Source organism: Manis javanica, chromosome 12, assembly GCF_040802235.1.
Source record: "Manis javanica isolate MJ-LG chromosome 12, MJ_LKY, whole genome shotgun sequence".
Classification (NCBI taxonomy): domain Eukaryota; kingdom Metazoa; phylum Chordata; class Mammalia; order Pholidota; family Manidae; genus Manis; species Manis javanica.
Window position 1 is genome coordinate 10336313 of NC_133167.1, and position 25137 is coordinate 10361449.

The following is a 25137-nucleotide window of genomic DNA, read 5'->3' on the forward strand; positions in this document are numbered from 1 at the left end:
GGCATACTAATATATTAGAAAAGCTTATCTTAAACTCGTCCTTTTTTGACTTCATCTGCCTATTTTCATGCATAAATTTATCTGAGAGAAACTATACATTTTTTCCTCCTTTATTTCCCCACCTGTTCATAATATAAAAGGATACTTACTTCCCACAATAGTAACGTCCTGCCCTTATTATTCCTCATAATAATGGCCTGCCCTATTGGACTCTGGACTACTTCCCGAAATTCATTTTTCTTATGTGCTAAACTTTAACTAGAAGGCTCAGGATAAAAGGCAAGACAGTGCCACTCAAGTAGCCACTCTGACAGGGTTTCTAATTGAACGAGGGGGTAACCATGACCTGCTGTGAAGGATGGACATCCTGCAATGGATTCAGCCTGCTGGTCCTACTTCTGTCGGGCATAATTCTCAATGCAATACCTCTGGTTGTCAACTCAATTGATGGAGATGAGTATTTCCAAAACCCCATCTCTTGTTTTCAGTGGTGGTTCCCAGGAATTATAGGAGCAGGTTTGATGGTGAGTAACATTTATGTGACTTAATTTGGAGAAAGGCCTGCCTGTTTTACCAAACTTCTAAAGACCATCTTTTAGCCTCACAGTGAGCTATGTCTTAGCAGGATACAGTGGGGGGCAGTGGTATGGTATTAATTTATGCTGGCACCAGTGAAGAATGACAATTTAAATAAACTGTGGTACACGCTAGGGGCAGAAATGATGAACTGATAAAATTGGCTCAGTTATTACCTTTCATATTTCTTCACATGTAAGGCTACTCTTCTAAGCTTTACAGTTAGTGTAAGAGGTTTCTGGAACTCATTTTCTTGAATATCCTTTGCCAATGCCAGTCTCCAAGTATTCATGGAGAATGCAGCAGGAGTCGGAAGTGCTCAGTAGGGATGGGAAGCGACATTCCATGCACGAAGGGTGTCCTGGATGATCATAATTGTGGGGGCAGAATCATGGCATCACCTGAACTGAAGGCAGTCAGCCTAAGAGATTTGGGACTTGAAACCCTGGTTCTGATCTCAAGAACTTTTTGACTCAGATCTTACAGACAACCCAGAACATGAAGGCACTTGTTTATGTTCAGTTTGATAATTATTAACAAGTCTGTCTTTGTTGAAGTCTGCTTCAGTGTAATACAGAACTCCCCAAAGAACCTGATCATAAATCATCTGAGGCATTTTTAATAGGCACAGATTTACAGACCTTTTCCTGGGAATTCTGATGCAGCTGCCTGGGCAGGACCTACTTGTGGAGAGGGATAAATATTGTTTTTGGACCTGGCAGAATCTCAGCTCTGGTTCTAATATATTACCCCTGGAAAATCATTTATTCTGTTATTTTTGTTTACTTGTTCATGAAGTGGGGCTACCGATACTAAAGTTTGAAAATTCAGCTTGCAAGAGGTTTGTTTTTGTTTGCTATACCACTTGGGTGCTTCCAAAGTGGGTTAGGTTAATGCCAGAGAAGCCTTTTTGGGTATGTGTGTGTGTGTAGTTCAACAATGATGAGTTACTACTGATGGTCTTACTCCGGACTTATATATGAAAACACTCTTGGGTCATTATATATATTAAACTTCAGACAAAAATTTGTTCTTCAGCTGGTATACTGGACTGGAGACCCTCTGGCATCAAAACGCCATTCGAGGAAGGATTCCCCAAATATGGATGGTTTCCTTTCCTTTAACTTCATGAGCAATCTATTCATCCTGCATTAGGTAGAAAGAGCTACTTTGTGTTTGTTTGTTTTTCACCCATTTCTTTTGTTGTTGTGATCTATTTTTTTTAAGCTGACATATAGTTGCTATACAACATTATATTGGTTTCAAGTATACAACATAGTGATTCAACAGTTATATACATCATTAGATCCTCACCCCAAGTAGTGTAGCTAATATCCATCACTATAGAAAGATGTTACAGAATTACTGACTATATTCTCTATGCTGTATTTCCATCCCCATGACTAATTTACATTATGATTCAGATTTTGTGCCTCTTTATCCCCTTCACCTATTTTACCCACCCACCCCAAACACTCCCCCAGAAAGAGCTACCTGCAGGAAAAGCTTTTGGAAGGTTTTGGGCTCTTTTATAAACCACCACATAAGTCCTCTTCTAGCCTCTTTCTAGAGAAAGCACCGTGTTCAACAGAGTGATGCAACTGCAAAGTCGTGTGTGTTTTCTGCCTTTCTAGAGGCTTCTCTCTACTTGAATAGCATGAGATTCCTTGCATCTGCTTAGACCAGAAGTCAGGAGCAACTGGCCAAATCTAATCAATGATAGAAATTTCCATGAAGTTCTCAAAAGTTCCTAAATTAAAACAATCCTTTTAGAATAGCTCATGGCGCTTTATATATAAAGTGGCTCTACCACAAACTCCAACACAATTAAAAAAAATTCTTGCTAGGAATAATGAATGGTACCTGGGCTGGTGATGGTAATACCTGTATTCCATATATGCCTCTTTTGGCAGGGGAGGGGGATAAGACACAGAGAAAGACATAGAGATATTAGCACTATCTCAATTAATCTCTATAATAATCTGGCTGACCAGATATCATTTGTATTTTAACAGACCAGAAAACAGAAGGTTAGGGATGTTAACAAATCATACTGCAGGTATGAAACCCAGCTCTAGATTTATCTGACTCCAAAGCTCTCTTTTGCACCCATATTAGCACCATCCTTCTCAACATCTGTCTCAGGCTGACAAAAATATAATCCACAACTTATTCCATAAACTTAAGTGACCAGGTGACTGAAACACAGAAAGGTGATATAAATCTTGGGAACACTAAATTTACTTTATCATCTTTGATAAATATTAACGAAATGTCAGAATCACACCAGGCTACCTCTATTACTCAGTATTGTAGAATGTAATCAAAGAATCAAAGAACTCTTAGAAAATTTCAATAGGCACTTCATAGATTGAGCCTCAAACTAAACTCACAAACAAATCAGGTGGATGACAGAGGTGCTCAGAATACAGGTGTATTTTCATGATCCTCAGCTATGCATGGAATATGGAAGAATATCTTTTTCAAAGGGAATGGTGTCCTTTTCAACATCTGCAAAATACCAACTAGTTCAAAATACTGAACTCACAATATACTTGTAAATACACAGAAAGGTTAATAAAGAAGAAAAGACTGCCCATGATAAACCCTTCTGTCATGGTTCTTGAAATCTTTCTAAAATTACTGTAGCATTTTAAATTAGTATTGCTTCAAAAACAGAGTATTCTGTAAGAAGTAGTTATAATAAACACTATGGAATTCATTATTGATTACTTCATAAGATAGATTCACTTATGGTTTTATGATTTGGCCAACACAGAGGTAAAACTTTTCTTCTGTTGAAACTGTGACTAAGAGTATAAAAATATTATGTAATTATTAATTATCTTCAACTATTATCTGCTAAATGGAGAAATCAATACATGTTATTTTTTCAAGTACTAAAAAAAGACTTGAAATGTTTCCTCTAAAAAGTATAAAGGTCATTTTATTTTATATTAGACTAACTGTAAGCCTGACCTTAATCATGCTTAGTCATTGAATCCACTTATTACATCACGCAAATTCATCATTAAAGTCTTAGCAGAGGACACATTGTCAAATGTTAAACAAATGAGAAGATACTATGTATAACAAGAATTTTCAAAATACAGTGTTTATATTTACGATGGGTAATGGCTTTGCATTTACTCTCACGTCCAAGTACTTAGGGGAATCTCCAAATTTTGAATTCTATCAGAGTCTTAATGGATAAAAGTTCTTTTGTACTTCATGTGTAAAATCATGGATTTACATTAAAAGCTGGATAAATGTATGGGTTTCTGTACTACTACTCTTCTTGATAAAACCAAAAGACTATCAAACTTCTAATTTCACAAAAACTCATTCAAATGTGCTTAGGAATTGAAGAGAAAAAACATTCTCATGATTACACATTTGCAAAAAATTGTAAGACTTATAATCCAGTCACAGACAGTCAATGCATATTTTACAGTCCATCCTATAAAGAGCACCATCAGTTTTCAAAGCTCTGAATGGGCAAAATGGTTGAAATACAGTAAGTTAATCAAGTTATCCATAATGATGTAACGAAGATGTGTTGACATGCCATGAAGTCAGCTGCGTGGGATTCCTACACTATAAGCTATTGTTACTTTATAAAACCCCTTTGCAAGGAAAAGAATCATGAGAGTAAATATTCAGCATCTCTGAAATAAATTAACCCTCAAGAAAGTTAGCTGGATTTAATTTACACCAATAAAGAAAATGTAATGATTTATACATTTAAGTTGTAATTCAATGTTGCTCCAACTTTAACAGAGTCATTAATTTCCTCAATCAGAAGTTGGCTTTTTTTTTTTTTTTTCTGTAAAGAGAAGATAGCGTCTATTGTAGGCTTTGTGAGCCAGAAAGTCTCTCTCACAACTGTTCAACTCTGTGTTTGGTGGGTGTGAAAGCAGACATAGACAATATGTAAGTGAATGGGCATAGCTGTGTTCTAATAAAATATTATTTATAAAAAAAGAGGTGGCAGGCCACAGTAGGCCAACTCCTGTTCTGATATACTCCTTAAGCTCAAAAGGCAGAAAACATAAAAAAAATAAGCTAAGTCTATGATACCTATTTGGGGACTAAAACTTATTTTCCCTTTTCTTTCGGGCTCTCAGCTGCCCCAGGCTGGCTGGGCTGTTATATATACATGTGACTTCTGAATTATAAGGGTGTTCAAGGCATTATGTAAGCAAAGTTTGATAACAATACAAAGTGCTTTCCATAAGTGATGTAGTCAGCACGTGGTAAGAGCGGGTGAAGTGCATCAGGAAAGATGCCTTCTAAGACCTGAGACCTGTTCTGAAAGAAGATAGGTAGCCGTGGTCTTGGAAAAAAGGCCCAGGGAAGCAACAGTTAGAAGGACAATGAGATGAGTGAGGGTGGTGGTGGTGCTGGACGGGGAGATGAGAATGAAGAAACCCAGTGTAGGAACAAAGGAGAATTACAAGACTGGGCTAGTGAAGAAACGAGTGGTTAATTCTGACCCCAAATGTCCAGCTTTGCATCCCAACTCTTCCACTTTCTTGCGAAAGTTTTCTCATTAGCAAAATGGGGATAATAATGGCACCCATACCTCACAGGATAGTTATGAGGCTGGAATGAACTAAACCATGTATAGCACCTATTAGAGTGCCTGGCATCTGTCAGAACACAATAAAATGTTAGGAAACGAGGAAAAGGAAAGAGAGAAGTATTCAAGGCAGCAGCTATGCTGAGATGGCAGAAAAACCTATAGCTAAAATTTCTTAAGTGGGAGGAAGTAATGTACATTTTGCTCTTCCGGGATACAAAACTTCTTCTAGTAAGAATTTCTAGTCATAGCTGCTGACTAGGTCTTACTAAAAGTTTAAACCTAATTCCTAAGACTCTGGTGTCATTTCTTACAGGTTTCCTCAGCAATATGTATTTCCCTTGACATAGAATGCAATAGATACACGATTTCTGAACATAAAGTGAAATGAGTTTATTATATACACATCATGGATACAGGAGCAGAAAGGAGGATGTGGAACCAAAAATAATGCTCAGATCGTAGGCTTGGGAACTAGCGAGATGGCTGTGACCCTGGGTGGGAGAGGGAAAGTAGGGAAGTGGGAGAGGGGTGGTGACAGAATTCTTAGTTTCCAACTGCTGGGCAAACAAAACCACCAACTTCCTTTCTGGACACTCGCTGGATGATTTAAATAGAATTTTTGGGAAATTGGGTAAGTGGCTGTAGATTATAGTAACTTAAAAAAAGTGAATTTTGGATGATGCAACCAATTATTTCAGAAACTTTCCTTTCAAAATAATGAATAACTCATCCTAATCTATTTAAAATCAAGTCCAAGAATGACTCTGAAAGTAAGAATGTAGACGGAAGAGTTTGAAACTGCTACCCTGAAATCCCTCATCCCCTCCCCTTTTTAATCTTTATGGTTCAAACAGTGATTACAAGGTTCACAAGATCAAGGATGTTGCCAAATTCCCTTCTGTCCTCTTGAGCCTTGATTTCCCACAACTGGTGGTAAATCGAAGGTAGAGATTATTACTTCTTTTATCTGATGAGAAGTAATAATACTCCTCTTTCCTGTTGATGTCATTTCCAGGCTATTCCAGCAACGACAATGTCCTTGGCAGCCAGAAAAAGAGCATGTTGTAACAGCAAAACCGGGGTGAGTATGTCCCGTGGGTCTGGGAGCAGAAGTGCAGAGACAGTTCCTGACAGGGAGGCAGAGCCACCCTGAGTCATCAGTAGCTACTCAATCACTGCGTGGTGCTGGCGGCAGACCACAGTCTTAGAAACATGCTGTTCAGAATGATTATTTGGTAGTATGGAAAGTGTGCTGTTTTTTCCCCCCCATAAACATACAGCTTTGGAGTCAGCCTTGAGATCTCTCCTCAACGTTCAGTTTCACCAATCTAAAGGTTTTCAAAGGAGATTTATAAATCATGCTTAGAGCTGTAATCAATTTCATAATACTCAAGTGTTTGTTCTACCTTGTGGTGTATATACGGTACTTAGGGAAAATGTATCCTCAGTTCTCTCACGCATACGAAAGATGGGTTTGCTAGAATCAGAATGGGAATTGCCTTCATCCAATTACGAGTTACTTTTTCAAAATTCAGTATGTGCCTATGTGTAAAACTGTTAGAATTGTTACAAATAAGGGAAATTTATTAACTTCCTGCCACTATGCTCAGAACACTTTCAACTATGCTATCTTAAATTCTCTCAAAAACCCCTAAGTGGGAAATACTAAAATCTGTTCTATTGATTGAGAAATTGATCCTCAGAGAAAGCAAATAACTTGCCAGTGTAGCACAGCTAGTAGGTGAATTTTTATCTAAATCCTTCAGACTCCAAAATTCAAAATCTTTACACTATTTATGCCATGAATAGTGCTATTAGGAACAGTGAGGGCTCTCAGAACTCTCTGTGGGAAAGGGGTAGACCACTAAACAAGCAGTCACAGTAAATATTCCTGGCTGAGCTTGAGGTTTTAAAGCAATGTTTCTTAGCCTGATGGGACTATTAGAATCACCTGAGAAGATTAAAAAAAAAAAGCCCACAAGCCTAGTTGCCCCCAGAAATTCTCATCGGTATTTTTTAAAAGCACCCTAAGTGGTGTGCTCCCAGGTGTGAGAACTACTGTTTAAAAGGTACATATTTATATCCATAACAGCAAACTTGCATCTTTTAAAATTACCTTTTTCTGACATTGATATTTATCTAGGATTATGACTCCTTTGCTATTATTTATAGCCTACCTTTGTTTCTGATACATTGTAGCTGCTTAATAAATATATGAGTTTTCAGTTTCCCCTCTGTCCCTTTTCTTTTTGCACTATAATTTGGAGTTTGACTTTGCACTACCTCTATATCGTATTCATTGTAGCCAGTCTTGAGAAAGACATCCTGAGATATTTCTGAATCCCTGAACTCAAAAATATCATGGATTTTTCTATGGCTTTTTCTCTCAACTTGTATTTCCACTAAGAGTTTTATTTCTGCACATTTCCTTTCCTGATAAATGAGCCATCTTTTCAATAATCATTTAAGTTTTCTCTCTCCTTTGGGGAAACAGCAAGTTGAGAATCACTAACCACTTTTTCATGCAGCTACTGGGCTCCCCCACACTCACCCTGAAAATACTTGGAGTTCAGGCTTCAGCAACATTATGGTTATTATATGCTGAGGGGTTGCAGGGGCTCCTGGGGTGCTGGGGGTCGGGGGAATTGGGGGAAAGGTAGGATGCGGCAGGGGGACTGGGCGGGCAGTGCACAGTCCGCCTCATGCTCTATTTCTAAGAGGAGCTGGCTGTGTTTATCGAAATCACCGGTTTGTACCGATTAGATGCAATGAAGAGTCCCCAGCCACTTTTCTCACTTGGTAGCAGCCAGGTTAAGTCATTCCTTGTACCTTCCAAGTCTAGATAAGACCAGAGTGTCAAGAAAGTGACAATGTCTCCACCTTGGGTGGGGGTCCCCCTTTCTAACTGTCCCGCTAACCCCTACTTTACCTGTCCCTTGTTTTTCTTCCCTCTGTCCAATTCTTGATTTTGTTTCTGAATAATTTGGCTTTGCTGAGTCATTTAAATGAACCCCCCTTTTCTAAGGGTAATTCAGATCCCTGGAGTCACTTTTAAAGCCAGGCTCCTCAGTGGTGAGGAGACAGGAATAGTAGATGATCAACATTATCAACTTGGTGGCACTTCTGGTGAGCAGACTTAAGTAACTCACACAGGTAACAGCAGTGTGGAAGACTTGAATTAGACTCCAAATCCATCATTCTGTGCTTTCAGCTGGAAGAATTCTGCTGTAGTGATTAAAACCTGAGCAGCAGCATTTACCAGCCGTGAGATCCTGACAAGTGTGTCAGCCTTCCTGTATTGCAGTTTCCTCATCCATAAGATGGGAACAATAGTTCTTTCAGCTACTGAAAAGATTAGGGAAGATAATGTATGCAAAGCCCAATGTCCCTTGACACACACTATCATAGGTAGACACGTATCCTGCCCTTCCTTAAAGGCAGGTCTCAAGAACACAACACACAAACGAGAAAAGGAGAAGCACCCCTTCCCTTAATTCCTGCAGATTTTAAGTAATTATTACTAACACCTTTGCCAAAATAACACGGAGCTTCTTTCTGGAAAACATACACATACACCAACTTTCATTTGGGCCACATTTCCTACTGCCAAATTCCACATTTTTCTGCTTTCTGTGGCTCTGATTTATGTAATGAAAGACAAGGTGCTTACACTCTTTCTCTCTAACAGTGGCTCTCAATCGGGAGCAATTTTGCAAGTTTGGAGACAGTTTTTGTTGTCACAACTGGTGGAGAGGGAGGGTCCTACTGGCAGCTAGTGGGGAGAGACTAGGGACACTGCTGAACATCCCATAGAGCACAGGACAGGCCCCCAAGCAAAATGCCCAAATGTAAGTAGTTGAGAAACCCTGTTCTAACACTGTGCTGTTGACTGGCTGCTGCAGAATGCTGACCACTGGCCACTTAGTGTCAAGGCCAATTCCAGATGAAGGATTTGAGAGTTTAGGAACCAGACATCAAAGTGTGGTGGTTAACATCTAGTCAAGGGTCTATGATGTCAGAAGTACACAGAACAGGAGGGAACCAGAACTCAGTGGTCAGTTGAAATGGACAAAGCCCCAGGTATATAAAAGTTCAGATTTCTCAGAGAGACTGGCAAGCCCAACAGACTTTTAGTGACTCTAGTCGAATGGCATTTTGCCCTCTGCCTTCTTTTATAACTGATATCTAGTCAACCTGTGATTGTAAGTTCCAGGACTATAGGGTGACTGCCCAATGGAAGCAGTTGATTAAAAAGACAGCATGTGCTCTGGAAACTTGAAACAGACCAAGAACATATAATAAAGTGCAAATGTGTCTGCTTTATTTTTCAGATGTTCCTTTCATCAGTTCTGAATGTAATCACAGTCATTGGTGCAGTATATTGCATGTTGGTATCTATCCAGGCTCTCTCGGAAGGTCCTCTCATTTGTAACTCTCAAGGCAACAGTACTTACAGTTGTGAATTTTCATTAAAAAACTTAAGGTGAGTAACCTGATTTTCAGTAATTGTCTTCCAGTCTTACACAGCTGCAGCTATACATCAGAACAGTGTGGTGTTGATACAGTGCCATACTTTTCTTCAAGGAAACTACTGGGACAGATTCTTAGGGATTCACCACTTTCATCCTAATTAACACAATCACATACAAATGGAGATTTCACTACATCTAGAATGCGTTGGGCACAGTCTTGTCTAAAAAAAAAATTTTGCAAGTTTGGAGATAGTTTTTGTTGTCACAACTGGTGGGGAGGGAGGGTCCTACTGGCAGCTAGTGGGGAGAGACTAGGGACACTGCTGAACATCCCATAGAGCACAGGACAGGCCCCCAAGCAAAACGCCCAGATGCAAGTAGTTTGACTTACATGGCTTAAATGTAAGTCTGACTTAGATGGCTTATTCTTGTATTTTAAAACTCAATGGCTGCATGTGTATGTGTATAACAAAATTTCTGGAAATATACAGCAGAAACTTAGCTTTCACCCTTGGAGAATAGTTAATGGACGATGCCGTGGGAGAATGAAAGGCACACTGACCTTTTACACTTATGAACTAGTTAAATTTGTAAGCCCTAAGCATATTTTACCTTTATAGTTTAAAATATTGAGTAAAAATGTGATAAAATCTAGATCCTTACTGTAAGCCCTAAAAGAAACAAATCAGTCAGTGGATTCATTCAGCATACTATAAATTTCCTGTAGGCATGGGAATGAATCAAAAGTTTAAGTCATGCAGTGACATATCATAGTGAAGGGTTTTATGTAAATGGTTCATTTCAGTCTTGTAAGAAGGTTCTGCACCTGCAAGTAGGCACAATTTATAAAACTGGGGGAAAAAAAAGAACAATCTAACTTATTAATTATCTATATGTTGCTCAGTTGTGGAAAATAATCAGAATTCACTTTTGTAGTTACATGAAAAAAGTGTTTTTCCATTTTCCCTTATCTTGCTGCCTTAAAAAATAAAAAAAAATCTCTTAAAATTTGCACAAGGCAGTCGTTAATCAAAATCCGAAGGAATTCCCTTTACTAATAGATGTGAAGCATAACATTAGAGATTTCAACCACAGATGCTACACACATTTAGTCCTTAGCAGATGACCACTCACCGTGTACCAGGCAGCTAGCTAAGCTTTGGAGGTAACAGCATTCAAGGCCATCCCACTCCAGCTAGGGAGACAGATGGTAACAGAGTAAGCAAGAGTGAGCCTACATTTGCTGAAAACAGACTCATAACCAGAAATGCAAATTCCTTTAAGAACAGTCTGACTGTAATAAACCAAAGAAATCATCTTGGGATAGATGTTAGAGCTTAAAGTTTCTCACTTCCATACCTTGTTACAAGAGCCACAGACCGCTTTAATCAGACATATCTAATGTGTCTTGCGGGTAAAAAATTGGACATCTGGTTTAAAAGCAGATGCAACACCAGAGTTTTGCACTAAGAATTGAGTTTCTTGAAAGGGGGGCTTCTTTATTTACAGATCTTTAGCAAGAGCGCCTCCGTAAGTAGATTGAACCACATGAAACTGTTGATACTCAACCATTTCTGACAAAATTTCCTATGGTTCAAGCTAAGAGTAGGTCTGATAGAAATGCTGGCTGAGTGATGTGACACATAATGAATAAACATTTTACAGCTATTAGAGTACATGGACTAACATCATGAAACCCTGATTTTAGCTATAGTTTTTGGCACAGTACCTCAAAAGTACTTTGTTTTACCATACTTGTCTTTTTGTGTGCACAATGCTGTACTCTTGATGGTCAGTGATATTCCTGGATATCTTACTTTTATTTCTTTCACTTTTCAGTAACATTCATCCAGAATCCTTCAATCTGCAGTGGTTCTTCAATGACTCTTGTATGTCTCCCACTGATTACAATAATCCCACCATCAATGACACCATGGCCAGTGATGGGAGAAAATCTAAATTACACTTCAGTTCTGAAGAAAACAAATATAGGACCATCCATTTCTCAGTGTTTTTAGGTTTACTGCTCGTGGGAATTCTTGAACTCCTGTTTGGGCTCAGTCAGATAGCCATTGGTTTTCTTGGCTGTCTGTGTGGAGTCTCTAAGCGAAGAAGTCGAATTGTGTAGCATAATGGTAATAAAATAGAAATACTAGCAGTTGAATCATTTGAGAAGTACATTTTAAGACACTCTTAGAAGCTAAAAGCTCAGTAAGGGAACATTATCTCGAAAACTGTATGAGTCACTTTAGTACAAAAGGTTGTTTTTAAAGTTACCTTTGAGGTGATTAAAAAAAACTCAACCTTTCATATATAAAGTGTGTCGGTAAAGGTGTAAGTAACACTTTCACATGGAAAGGAAAATCATCAGTGGTTGACTTTGGGGAGAGGTGGAGAGCTTTCAATTTGTTTTGTGCCCTTCTGCACTTCCTGTACTACTGAATGTTGAATGTTCTAGCTCTGCATTTCTGTGTGTGCAGAGAGGGAGGGGAAAAGGAAGGGAGAGAAGGGAAGGCAGGAGGGCAAAAAGGAACAGAAGTTACTCTGGAACTGAAAGTCTGGGACCTTTTTATTGTATATGTTTATACTTGAAAAAAAAAAGAAAAGAATATATAACCTGAATGTAATCAAGTTTTTGGACCGAATTTCCAGTTTACAGGTAATCTGAGGGAAGAGGAGATACTCAAAACTCCAAAAGGCGGGGACAGTAAGCAGACAGTAACCCCATTTTCAAGAACATGTGTAGGAAAAATAAAAGGTGGGATGGGTTGAGGGAACTATTCTAGATGGAGAACAAAGAAACCCAATTCAACTAAATGTATCATGTGGCCCATGTTTCCCTGGTAACTAGGGAAACCAGCGCCAGGATTGGCTTAGGTGACATTTAGGAATTACTCTTAATATTTCTAGGCCTGATAATGGTTTTATGATTATACAGGAAAATGCCCTTATTTTTGAATTTTATGTGTTTGAGGGAAAACATCATGTTTTTAAAATACTTCAAGAAAATGAAGCAATGGAAAAAAGTTGTATTTAGTTATTTAATTGACAGGTATGGGGCAAGTCATTATCATACTCTTCTATTTTTTTACATTTGCATTTTTCACAATCACTGAAAAAAATAAATACCTAGAAAAAAACCAGTCTTTCAAAAGCTGATTCTCTATGTGCCTATCTTCAAAAGACAGGATAACAAAGCAGTGTACTTATCATATTGAAGAGCTGTAAAACAGAACAACAAATCTATATTTTCTGGATGTGATCATTCCTGCTTATTTAAATTACTTAATTGTCACTGGGCTTAACATTCTAGAAAGAATTTACAATACCTGTATTATAACTGCCCCCCTCCAAATTAGTAACATCAAGAACACAGAAATTTTTCTCTGAACCCATTTCCTATATAACGACCTTCTTTTTACGCTCTTATAAATAAATACCAATTTATCCTTAAGGTCTAGCCGAAATACCTACTTGAGAAAGCCTTCCCAGAGTGTATGATTCCAACTAAAATTGGTACCCGATCACTATTATTGTACCTGTTGTGTATGCCCGTCTCTCTAAGAGAATTTAAGAGAACAGGGACCGTGTCTTCCTCACACATTTGTCAGCTCTTCCCTGACTCAGGTGCTCAGCAGGCCTCTCCTTGGCCCTGCGACCCCCACTTATCTCTAGCAAAGTCCTCTTCACCTGTCAGCACGAGAATGTCCTCTGAGGCCTCCCCTAATGAAAAGCAGATGTCCCTTTACCCTCTCGCTCAGCGTTCTTTCACTTATAGCGCTCATCTCAATGGCAATAGCATTTTCTGTGCTGCTTCCTTACTTTCACTCTCCCCCATAAGACCCTAAGCTCCATGGGTACAGGGATGTGTTTTAGTCACTCCGGGCATACTCAGTACCAAGTTCAGCGTCTGATACAAAGCAGTTAAGAAATTATACATATTTTGTTGAATGAATTGATGAATCCTATCTTTAGTACTTAGCTTTTTGTGCCAAAGTAATAAGCATTGAAGACTCGATACTTACCATATAAATATCAAATTGTTAATAGGCATAAAATTAAAACATGAAATGAACATGACAGCTCCCTGTACTTGACTGAACAACGTAAGAGTCAGTGATGGTGCACACAATCCTCTCAGCACCCCGGAACTGGGTGAAAGATGACCCAGTTTTCTACAGGGTCACATAGAGATAAGCCTCCCATTTCGGAGAGCAAAAGAAAGGACAGTTGGCAGTAGCTGAAATAGCTGGTAAGTTATTTTCTTCACTATTTTAGTCTTGTGGAAATGAATTATGGATTCTGCCATGAATTAAATGCCTAAAGCCTAAGGGCCCATTTGTGGTTAGGTACCTTTTGGGACATGGCGATCTCAGCTCTGGTACCTAAACTCACAAATGTTTATCTGCACACACACGCACACAAAGGCACCTAGTCATTACAATGCTCATTGTTTTTTATATCACTTCTATCCCCATGTTGAATCTCACAGTGGAATCTTTACACTTATTTTCTTTACCCTCTGTACTCACCCTCACCCTCACTCTCTCTTCACCCTATCCTTCAGCATATATGTCAAGTTCCTTCTTCTCAAAAAACTTGTTTTTATATCCTAATTCTTTAATAAGCCTACCCCCCTCCTTCTCTGCTAATCTGTGAATCTCTTAAGGGCAGGGCTTGCAGCACACCTGCTGTAACCACTTAATTCCTGAGGTCAGTGCCGTGCACACACGAGACTACTTACTAACATGATAATACATTGTAAGTAAAACAACAGCCATGGTAAATTAAACCTTGCCAAACTCGAGGCTCAGAAAAACAGTTCAGTTTTAATGTCAAATATAATTAAGCTGGAAAACAGACATTCACGCAGGAAACGGAAAGGTCTCTTGCACATATACTTTGATAAAATTGTCCCTTAGAGTGTAAATAACCTACAAATGATTAAAAAAAATTCCTACTGGGAATGGAGAAAGAAACTTTAAGATTCTCAAAGTAGTGTAACAACCTACTGACCATACTTAATTGTATGACACTGGTGTGTTGAGTCGATCACTGCATCACTGGCCTGACTGTCCTTTTCTACCACTGTTCTCTGCACTTGGAAGCTTTTCTTCATTCTCTGCTTGTTGAAATGTGACACATGTATTTTAAGGTTCAGATCAAATATCTCTGTTAAAACATATTCCAGGCCACCCTGACTAGGAGTGAGTTTGCCCCTCGACTCCACAACCACTTTACAGTGATGAACAACTTCTAGGTGAGGAAGGCTGGCGCGACAGAGCTTGGCTTTGGAGTGAGAGAGATTCAAGTTCTTCTGGTTTTTAGATCTGTGACAAGGTGAGGACAGATTTCTTTGTTGTCCCCCTTGGATGGCAAGTTGATGTCTCATTTACCCTTTCACTGGAATAGTCGTCATGACTAGTACTGCCCAAGACATGGAATTATATCTCCTGATCCTTGCACAGTCATTAAGGGAGAAAGTTCTAGGCGTCCAGTGTTTGGCAAAAATCAACAGGCAGAAAATAGCTTTTGTGTTTGCTTATCTCCTGGAATTCCTGTTTTTATTTCATATTTCGCCTTTTTGGAATTCTTTTCATGTTTTCCCAGCAAAAGAGGCACTGATTTTACCCATTTTTATAATTTTGTGGTTTTAGTTGGATCACTCACAGAAATTACCTTATGATATGTATATAAAGCCAGAATTAATTAATTAATCATATCATTAGGATATTATAAAAGTCAGAAGACTTCTACAGGTTAAAAAAAAAAATTCTCATCATACTCATGGGAGGAACCCCAGGAAAGAAAGAGAAGAATACTTCCTCGATAGGGAAAAAGCAAGAATAAAAATATTCAATCTACCAATGTTTAAGGAATTTCCTTCAACTACCTTTCCCAAAACTTACTGCCTTGGTAGAAAGATATCGAGGATGTGTGGAGAATACTGCACATCTAATTAAAATTCTGTTTCGGAACCAAAAAAATAAAAGGGAAAAAAAGGTTGAGAACTAAAGGCTTAGTTCTCCTAAGACTTGGTTTCATTGACACCATTTAATTCTCATGAGATTTATTTTCACTCAACACCATGGAAAAAGCACAAAATATTTTCACCTGAACCATTTTATAGCCACTACAAATCAGAAAATTACCTGCACTGCAACCAGTGTCTACCACGACCAGGATGAAGATCTGAAAGGAAGCACGGGCGGCTCTGCGACCTGCCGCTCGTTAACTGCATGGCTTGCCCCTGAGACAGAAGGCTCAGGCCCATCTGAGTTGGTACGATACAGACACAATGATGGAATAAAATCTTTCAGCAGATAAATATTGCTTTGGTTGATAGTTTATTAAATACACTGCATTTGTACCTTATTCTGTAGTTTTTTAAATCATTCACACATGGACTTAGTAAAAACATACTTAATAGAAAACTATCCGCAAAACTAAAATTAAAAACACACACATTTTACACACATAAACAGCTCAAAATGTTAGGAATTATTTCATGAAGGTGGAGTATGAAACATGAGGTGGCTTGATTTTATTAAATCTGACACCAGATCATGACTTCAGAAGTGTTAATGTTGAAATGCGGATGCAAAAATGCCTATTAACAAAACTGTTTAATAGTGTTTGAGAAACAGGACACAATAACATATTATTTTGCTTTTACAGATAATTTTCTAAATCCATTCTCTAGCGCACACTCTCATTCAGAGAATTAGCTGTGCAGACTGATGAGGCAAAAAATTAAATTCTTTAAAAAAACAAACTAGAGCCTATTTACAAAACATGCAAAAGGAGAATTTTAAGTAGGTGTTACTGCAGAACTGGTTAAAAGTGAATACAGCTGAATGACAGAATATACCTTTTCTTCTCCAAATACCAGTCCTGCCCCCCACCTTTCTGGAAGAAATACATTTTCAGGGCATGGACTGCCAAATGATATACAATGCAAAGACAGAAACAAAAAAGTTTGCAAATTCTTTATATTTTCAGTGGTTGAGACAGTATTTTGAGAGCTGAGGTTACCTCTAGCGGCGAAACCAGAGCCAGCTATTAAGCAGCCAGAATGCTACAGTAATTGAGTACATGACCATTTCTCTCTTAGCACGTTCTTTGTTCTCCTCTTCTAGAAGTTGTAGACGTCTATTTAGTTTGATTATCTAAGTGAAAAACAAACAACAGTAAAACAGAACAGAATATTTAATGCATGGAGCAATCAGATTCTTATAAAGTAGTATAATTTGTAAGGAAAATTATTACAAACATGTCACGTTTCATTGGGAGCAAAATAAAACTCTATTTGGAAAAAAAATGTTACCCCTGACTGCTTAAATTCACTTAGGTACTCTTGTCCCTTTCCCTTCTCCAAATATCTGAGTTAGAAAGGGTATATTTTCCTTCCTTGATTAGATAGAAGAGGAAACTGTTGCATATTGCTGTTCTGGTAGAAAACATGAAGTATGGATTGAGACAGGCTTAGCACAGCAGAAAGATGAGGGACTCCTGCCCCTTTCATGAGCTTCTGTCATTCAGCCTCAGTTGTTCCTCTTTAACCTGTTTTAACTGCCTTCTCATCCACCTCTCTGAGTTCCTGAGAGCCTCCTGCAGAAAAACCTCCTGTAGTGGGTCCTGTGATCTGCCACCAGACCCTCCAGGACTGAAGGGCTAATAATGCCCAGCTGCCAGGCTGGCTGACAGCGCCTCCTTGGCTGTCGATCCTTATTGTGAACAGCCCAGGGCTGAACGACTGCCTTGCCCAAGCTCATGCTCCTTTACTGGGGCAGCCTGCAACCAACTGGTCGGTGATGGGGTTCAAGGCCCAGGTCTCTTGTTCTGACTCTGAAGGGTCACCCCAGCCTGAGAGCTCCTTGTGGGGTGGGCAATATACAGCCTTTGTTTTGACTACACTGAAGCTCAACATTTTCCTCTTGCCCAGTCCTGCTTCCTTTCCTTTCCCTATGGGTGTCAATCTCAGATGCACCCCTCCATAGACTTTCTACATGCAAATCTTCACCCTAGAATCTGCCTTCCAGGGAATTCAACCTGTAACATCTATGTAAAAATCCTATGAACCCTTTGAAGCACCCATACAAGCAATTTACGGTCTGCTCTCCTGCTTTGCTAAAATGTCAAAGTTCTTTGTTACTGGCCAGAATTACATCAAGCCATCTTGGCAATACTATTTTATGGTGGTCAAAACTTGTAAACAGTGGTTTAATATATCTTTAACCAAAATGGGAAAACCAATTATGGCTTAATACATACTTTGGTGATATCTCAATTCATGGGTTACACAGGAGAGAAAAATAATAAAATGTTAGGGACTATCATTTAAAAATATTATATGAACATAATTTAAGATGATCTCATTTGGTACATTAGATACCTGTCGTCTTAACGAAGCTGCATCTACAACAGTCATGTCATCTGAGGTTCCTTCAGTTGTTGTATCTATATTTGAAATGCCATGCCTAGCAGATAAAAAATAAAAATACAATTTAATATTAGAATAGAGCTATAAGTATCTGGCAAAAGTCATGCCATGTACTGTGTAATGCTCAAAGAACTGTTTAAAAGATTGTTTTTTAACAATATGAATTACTAAAATAGGTTTCAAATGGAATTGGTATTCAAAAGGAAAGAAGAGGAAAAAGCTTAAGAAAACTACTTACAATATTGGGAAAGTGTCCTGAACTTTGAGAATGAGAAGAAGCCCTATATAAAGACATTAAATAAGGTGACACTTTTCAACTCAGAGGGACTGGCCCTGTTCAAAAGGCTCATTAGCTGAAAAGCTAGGGGTGTTGCCACTCTGGGATATAACAATATACAATTCTTCGCAAACTTATGTCCATATGTGGTGGCACAGGAGTCTGCCCAGAATCACTGGCAGGGAACACAAAGTAAAATAACTCAAGCTAAAATAATCAGACAGCTTTTATTTCTCTTCCTCCTCTCACTGACCCTTCTTCTTGCCATTTCTACTCTTCTTATTTCCAATTACCTACTCTCTACTTTATCTTCTGCAGAAGCAATTATAAGATCCCCTGAATACATCTTGTCACTACATTCAGATCCAGAACTGGCTCAATAATAAATCATTAAGAATCTGTGTATAAAATAATACTGGAAAGCCACTAAGACAAACTACAGAGAAAATACATTAAAAAGTACTTCTTGTTCAGATGTAGTTATTTCTATTTCTAAAAAGGCACTGATTTTTAAATGAATGACAATAAACTTTTGAGAAACAAGTACACATAAATGCTATTCTTTCTCTCTGCCTGGATTGCCGCTTTTTAAGTCTATTGTAATTAGTAGCTTAACTGAGTTACAATTTACATACCATACCATTCACCTCTCCTGTTTATATCCTATTTTAATCCCATATGGATATTTCAATAAAATGGCATAGTAATTTTTCCAAATGAGAATATAAATAAAATGAATTAAAAAGCTACTACCTTATAAAACACAGAGAGTTAGCACATGGATCATATCTAACATTTCAAGCAAATTCCCACTATAAAAAGCACATTATGACACAAAAGGGTATGAGAAGAATTATATTTTTCGCCCACACATGCTAAAGACAAATCTATTCAGAAAATTGAAACAAGCCTGTTTAAAATGCTGAAAATAACCCAAAATACTTTAATAAAGTAAGTGAAACAGAATTTTTTATTTTATAACCATTCAGTGTGCTTCTGGCCAGTGTCATCCTCCTGAACCTGAACGGTAACTATACAGGTTGCAGTTTCAGTGGTACATGGTGTGTACTGACTCTAGATGATCTAGAACAATCTCTAAGTGTTCTTTTATGACTAAATTAACTTGCTTTCTCATTAACTTCTCTTTTCTTCATGGGAACACAGTAAACATACTAGACTACTGAGAGTAACTTCACCTGCTTGAGAACTTGAGAAGTAAGCATCTAAGTTAGTAGATGCTAGAACTATGGGTTTATAAACATCTGAGTTAATTATTCTTTAGGACATTAAGACAATTATTAAATGATGAGTAGAAAAAATAAGGGCTGAATATTCCTCTTCTCAGCACTTTCTCTTCAAAATAAAACTTAGTTCTATTTCCCTGAGATTACATGAGATGAGTTAATTGGAGAACCCCATACCAAACCCCCACAAAATGAGCAATTGCTTCAAAGGTAAAAGGACCTGGGCTGATATGGAGAATGAAGTGTACGTGAAAAGAACTACTCACAACTTAAGTCCTGAATTAACGAAGGCTTTGGGTATCTGCAAAGGAAATCTTCATTTGCAAAGTGCTAAGGATGTGGCAAAAGACTTTACCTAGTAATTCAATTTACTACAACAAAAAACCATCCTAAAGTGTTTTAAACCACAACCTGTATTTGTCAGAACTAAAAACTCTGTAAGAAATGCTAATCCAGGTCACGACTGAAAACTACTTTGACAGAAAGATAAAATGATCACAAACTTATGATTGGAGTCATGAGAAATACACAATGGAAAACTTACAATGGATTGAATTAACATTGTACTAAGAAATAAGGCAGCAGAGTGGTAAAGTACCACTAGGGCACACTTTTCAGTTCCTCTAACCTGAATCCAGTGTTGAGAAACTGATGTTTCCCTCTTCTCTTGTCTAAAAATGAATATGCCATCTTCCTCTCAGCATAGAAGTAGCGGTGACAGTTTCAGACCTACTGCTACAGACAATACATTTCTGCTTTAACAGATTTTGCTCTGGAAAAAATTACAGTAATGGTATCTGTGAATACCAACCAAATTTTTCCCCAGAAAATGGGAAATGGGGGATCTGGCACCTGAGAATCTTAAGTATTTGTATGTGCCATTTTATCTGTCCTTGTACATGACAGGAAGAAATAATTACTCAGGATAAGTGTGTCCAGAAGTGTTAAAGGGGCAACAATAAAAAAAAAAGTTCAAATCAACAGATGAAAAAAACATTTAAAAGTAAATGACCATTCTAAATGTTTACTTCATAGGTCATTAAAGCCGATTCACTATAATTTAAGATGATGCATCAAAGAGAGGTTTTTCTATACACTCAAAGTGACATTGTAGACAACAACTATAAAGGAAATGCTTGTTAGACCTCAGGCAACAATTAAAATATGCACATAGAACAAAATTCAAGATTATTTTTTCTGTGCGTTAACATGGTCTTCTATAAGGTACTCAAATTGTATTTAAATAAAATCTCAGATGTTCACATGATACCATATCGTAATTGTTAAGCATTTTTCTTCATAGTCTGGTGACCAGATGTCTTGAATGACTGGCCTCATTGTTCTCTGACAGAAGCAGGATATACTCATAGAGGAAAGTTGTAGAAGTGCAAGCTCTAACATAAAGGCAGGGCCACTACATGCACTATGCCCTGAGAAATAATAACTCGATTAACTCTTTACCCTGGTAATCACAAAGTCTCAAAATTTACCTGACGTCATGATGAGGATTAGTGGAGGCAGCAGACCCACCACGCAACACAGGTCTAAGGCAGGTTTTTGCAGAAGGCACAAGACAGAATCAGGAGACAGAGAAGTAATAAAATAAAGGCAAAAACAAGACAAATAAATGTCAAATCAGATTATATTGTATGTTTCAATACAATATATCTTCCAAATACTTAAAAAATCATCTCACATGTCCTCCATTTTATGATTTTCATAAATTGAAATTATACAATAGGTTAAAAAACAAAAGGAATCTGTCTGTGACAAAATAGCACCAATATAAAAATTTTTTTGGTGCTTATATTTTAATTTATGAAATTCAAGATAGATGACAATTCTGTTCAAAAGGTATAATTTCTCTCTTCTAGTTGGAAAAAAAAATCACTAGCAACTTTAGAAGCATGTCAAGAACCAGTTAGTAGCACCTTCATGATCATGGTTACTCATCTGATATCAATACCTGTAACTCAAGAACTAAAAATTTCAAGTAAGTCCCATTTCCACAATTCCTTCCCTCCCACCTCATAGATTTTGATTAGTGCCTGGCATCTTAATATAGCTGTGTCTCATTTATACCTCAGCTTTAAAGAGCAAAACTGGAAGCCTCAGTTCTGGACTAAGATCAGAGGCCATGCTTTGAGGGGCGCACGACAGCACGGTACAGGTGGTGCGCTATATGAGCTTGATACGGAGTGACAACCAGGTGTGACATACAGCGCTGCTGAAATGAAAACCAAGGCGCCCTGGAAAACTTTGTGGGGATTTTCATGTAGCCTCAGTATACACTTTGGTTCCAGAGGACAATCAGTTCTCTACGTAGGTAAGTAGTAACCTTTCTAACAAATTTCACCTTTTAAAATCAGAAAACAAAAGCTCTACATGGTTACTGGTCAATTCCCCAGAAAAGTAACCAGCAATAATTACTAACCAGAGACAGGAGGTTTGGATACAGGGTCCTTGGAAGGATTTTAAGAACTATAACATTCTATTTTAAATGCCTCATTTTCTATGCACGGATCAGGTTTTGCCTGAATTTAAGTATCGAGACAATTTGCAATTATGGTGAACATTTAATATCAAATGTAGTATTTTTTCTGTAAGTTGGCACAACTGTAGAATTTTGGCAACAGTACAAACCACTACTTTCTGTCAAGTCAATTCACACAAGAAAATTTTAATGTTTAGCTTGTACATTTTTTACAAGCCCTACTGGAGCTTAAAGGAATTTCTAGAGCGTAGAGGATAAGCGATTCAGACTGGGGAGATACGTTAGACGTCTATTTTGTTGGCTCTTTTAAAGAATAGTGAGAAATCATACATGCTTGACTCAGACAGTGAGAAATCATATGTGCTTGAGACAGGTTTTAAACTCATCCCACCCTACTAATGTATTTACTCTGTGGCATTAGGAAAATTGTTACCTAACTACAATCCTATGTTACATTAATATGAGATGATTAACTAAATGAAGCCACTGCTGGTGCTACCTAAAGTTTTCATCAAAAAATTCAAACTAATGTGTTCAAATGGACCTGCCTATTCAACACATTCCACCACAGAGATTTCCCTTTTATAATGCAGAGGCAGAAAGTAATACAGTTACCTTTCACAACGTATTTCATTTTGTCTTCTCACACTGGCAATTGACACATATAAAAGTAAATTAGACAGGCATTTGGCAATTAGAAACTTCATTCAAGTTCTACTTTCTAACCATCAGTACGATTTTTCAAAGTTTGACATTATGTTCAATGATGTGTTTTGTAATTAAAGTGGCAAAAGGCAATGAGACCCAAGGCCCTACAAGTTCTAGTGTTAATTTGTACATTGACATGCTCAGTAAATAAATTGTTTGGCTTAATAAAATATGTGTTTCTTTGCTCAGAAAAGCCCCAGAAGTTGCCACAGTAAATAAACAATTTGATTGGGGGAACCAGGAATTACACACATTTCTTAAGAGGATAAATGATAAGTAACTAACACTGTTTAACCACAACTTTGCATTTCTAGTCTTCCAAGTAATATATTTATAGGGATACTTGCAAAAAATATTAATTATTCACACATTGGTTTCTAATTCTAGTCACTCAAAGCTGGTACTCTGCTAAAGAAAAACTGTATAAAAATAAACTCCTAAAAATAAAACTTAAGCATGAGTAATCTGCTATCTAAATAATGTTCTTACATAGGAAATAAGTTTTTAAAAAAATGTTAGAATTCTGCATTGGAGAATGAGATATGGAGCACAAGCCGTTACCAGGAGGAATGGGCATTTCCTAACCAGCTATGAACTAAACTGTAATGGCATTTTAAATCCAAAGAACACAGCTGTCCCAAATGTTGGTAAATTTTTGATATAACAGTTTTCCAAATGTACAACAATGACTTGTATAAATAAACTTTTCTAGTATATACCTTGGATTTAACTTGACTCCATATTGAGCTTGCTTTCAGGTCAAATAAGTTCTCATAAGATGAGAAAACAAAAATATAATAAACCTTTCAACAGTGTCCCTTAAAGTGTAAGCTAAAAATAGTTCTTATGTGAAGAACTTAACGTCAAGCAACTGTGAATCTGCATTATTTTATGATAATAAAAGGCAGAAGGTTTTTTCCTCCTTTCTGCCAGAGTTCTAGCTTAATAAGCTATACCCAGTGTGATAGCATAAGACCAAAGACAAAATAATGCATTAGCATAACAGCCAAGAGTAATAAAATGGACAGGAAAAAATGATGTACAGAGCAAGGAACAAAAAAGCACTTAAAACTTTATAAGCAGTATTATTTTAACATCATGCAAGTAGAACATTATCCAAATTTCACATTCCTGTGTTTATTATCTGAAAAGTCACATTAGACAGTTCTCACAGTAGAAATAAAAACTGCTTTGCCACTTATAAATCTGATTAAATCTTGTTTAACAATTAGATGGCAAGAGATTCCAATATAATGAGAAAAAAAAATCCTTTCAGTAATAAAAGCATCCAATTAAGACTGATGAGACTCTAACCCTCCAGGTTCCAAGGTAACAACTGATGGTAAGTATCCAGGAGCAAAAATCTATTAATTCAACTACTTTATTAATGTTTAAAATCTCATTTAAGTGAGTAAGAAAAGTCATTCCTTTCCAGAGAAGGGATTTTAAAGTTATCAGTTCATTACAATTAAAAAAATAAAACAAAACTTCACTTAGGGCTCAAAAGGTTTTTATAATAAAAGAATACAAAGTAAATTTTACATTACTAAGATTTCTAATTTTGTAATCTTGAACTTGAAGCAAATTTTGTTCCATCATCGAAAAAAAAAGAATCTGACTATTTTTACAAGTTCCAAATCACGGCTTCAAACTGTGTATGTGTTGGGGCGGGTACTGGGCTTTGTTGTCTAGGTATTACTGAATGTACATAGGACTTGTTTTCTCATTCAGATATTTTCACTATTAGCATTTGATATGATATACTTTGACCTAACAATATGGTGTCTGCTAAGGACTTACTGCAATTAAAAAGTTAAAGAGGATAGGTGGTAAAGAATAAATTTATTTTAAGGAGGGAGAAGAAAACAGGCCTTTTGAACTACTAGTTCTTAAGTGCCAGGTATTTTCTGTTAAGTATCTTTTGAAGGATCTCCCACAATAAAATAAAGAATTTGAGGCCGTTATCCCTATATCTTAAATAAAGATGGTGGGGAGGGAGGAAGATTGCTTACAAGAATCCAGAAAACTAGGTATTATCACTATTACCCCTCTCTTTAATAGATGAGGAAAATGAGACCAAGAAGCCAAGTAATTTGTCCAAGGCCATCATGGAGCTAGTTATTCAGTGGAGTGACCCCCTGAATCCACGTTTTTTCTTCTGAACCATGCTGCTTCTTACAGGTTCCAAATATTCTAAGACAGTCCTTGAAGCTTCAAGAGCATAAAAGGGACTCTAAACCCTTGGGGAGGGGGAGGTACACACACATATACAAAGACTTATGTACATATATGTATATATAATATCTCCCCTTCCAAGAGTTTTCTTTTTTAAGCTCTT

General features: G+C 37.4%; 2 protein-coding genes across 16 annotated transcripts in view; one reads left to right on the forward strand and one right to left on the reverse strand.

Annotated features, from left to right (window-relative positions):
• The first annotated feature begins 306 nt into the window (after positions 1–306).
• Positions 307–13029, forward strand: TM4SF20 (transmembrane 4 L six family member 20). Its single transcript, XM_017660471.3, has 4 exons — positions 307–524; positions 6177–6242; positions 9493–9644; positions 11473–13029. The coding sequence occupies exons 1-4, from the start codon at positions 342–344 to the stop codon at positions 11759–11761; spliced, it is 690 nt and encodes a 229-aa protein (XP_017515960.3). The 5' UTR covers positions 307–341; the 3' UTR covers positions 11762–13029.
• Positions 13030–16608: 3579 nt separating this feature from the next.
• The window catches only part of MFF (mitochondrial fission factor), a 28206-nt gene continuing 19677 nt past the window's right edge, over positions 16609–25137 (reverse strand). For 6 of the 15 annotated variants that reach the window (XM_017660602.3, XM_036997749.2, XM_017660595.3 and 3 more), the window contains 4 exons: positions 22707–22739; positions 21088–21141; positions 18029–18113; positions 16609–16802 (listed from right to left, as the gene is read on the reverse strand). In XM_017660602.3, the coding sequence (XP_017516091.1) occupies positions 16671–16802; positions 18029–18113; positions 21088–21141; positions 22707–22739 (304 nt within the window). In that variant the 3' untranslated portion in view covers positions 16609–16670. The remainder of the gene's footprint in view (positions 16803–18028; positions 18114–21087; positions 21142–22706; positions 22740–25137) is intronic. The other 9 variants (XM_017660668.3, XM_017660631.3, XM_017660650.3 and 6 more) reach the window with 2 other exon arrangements.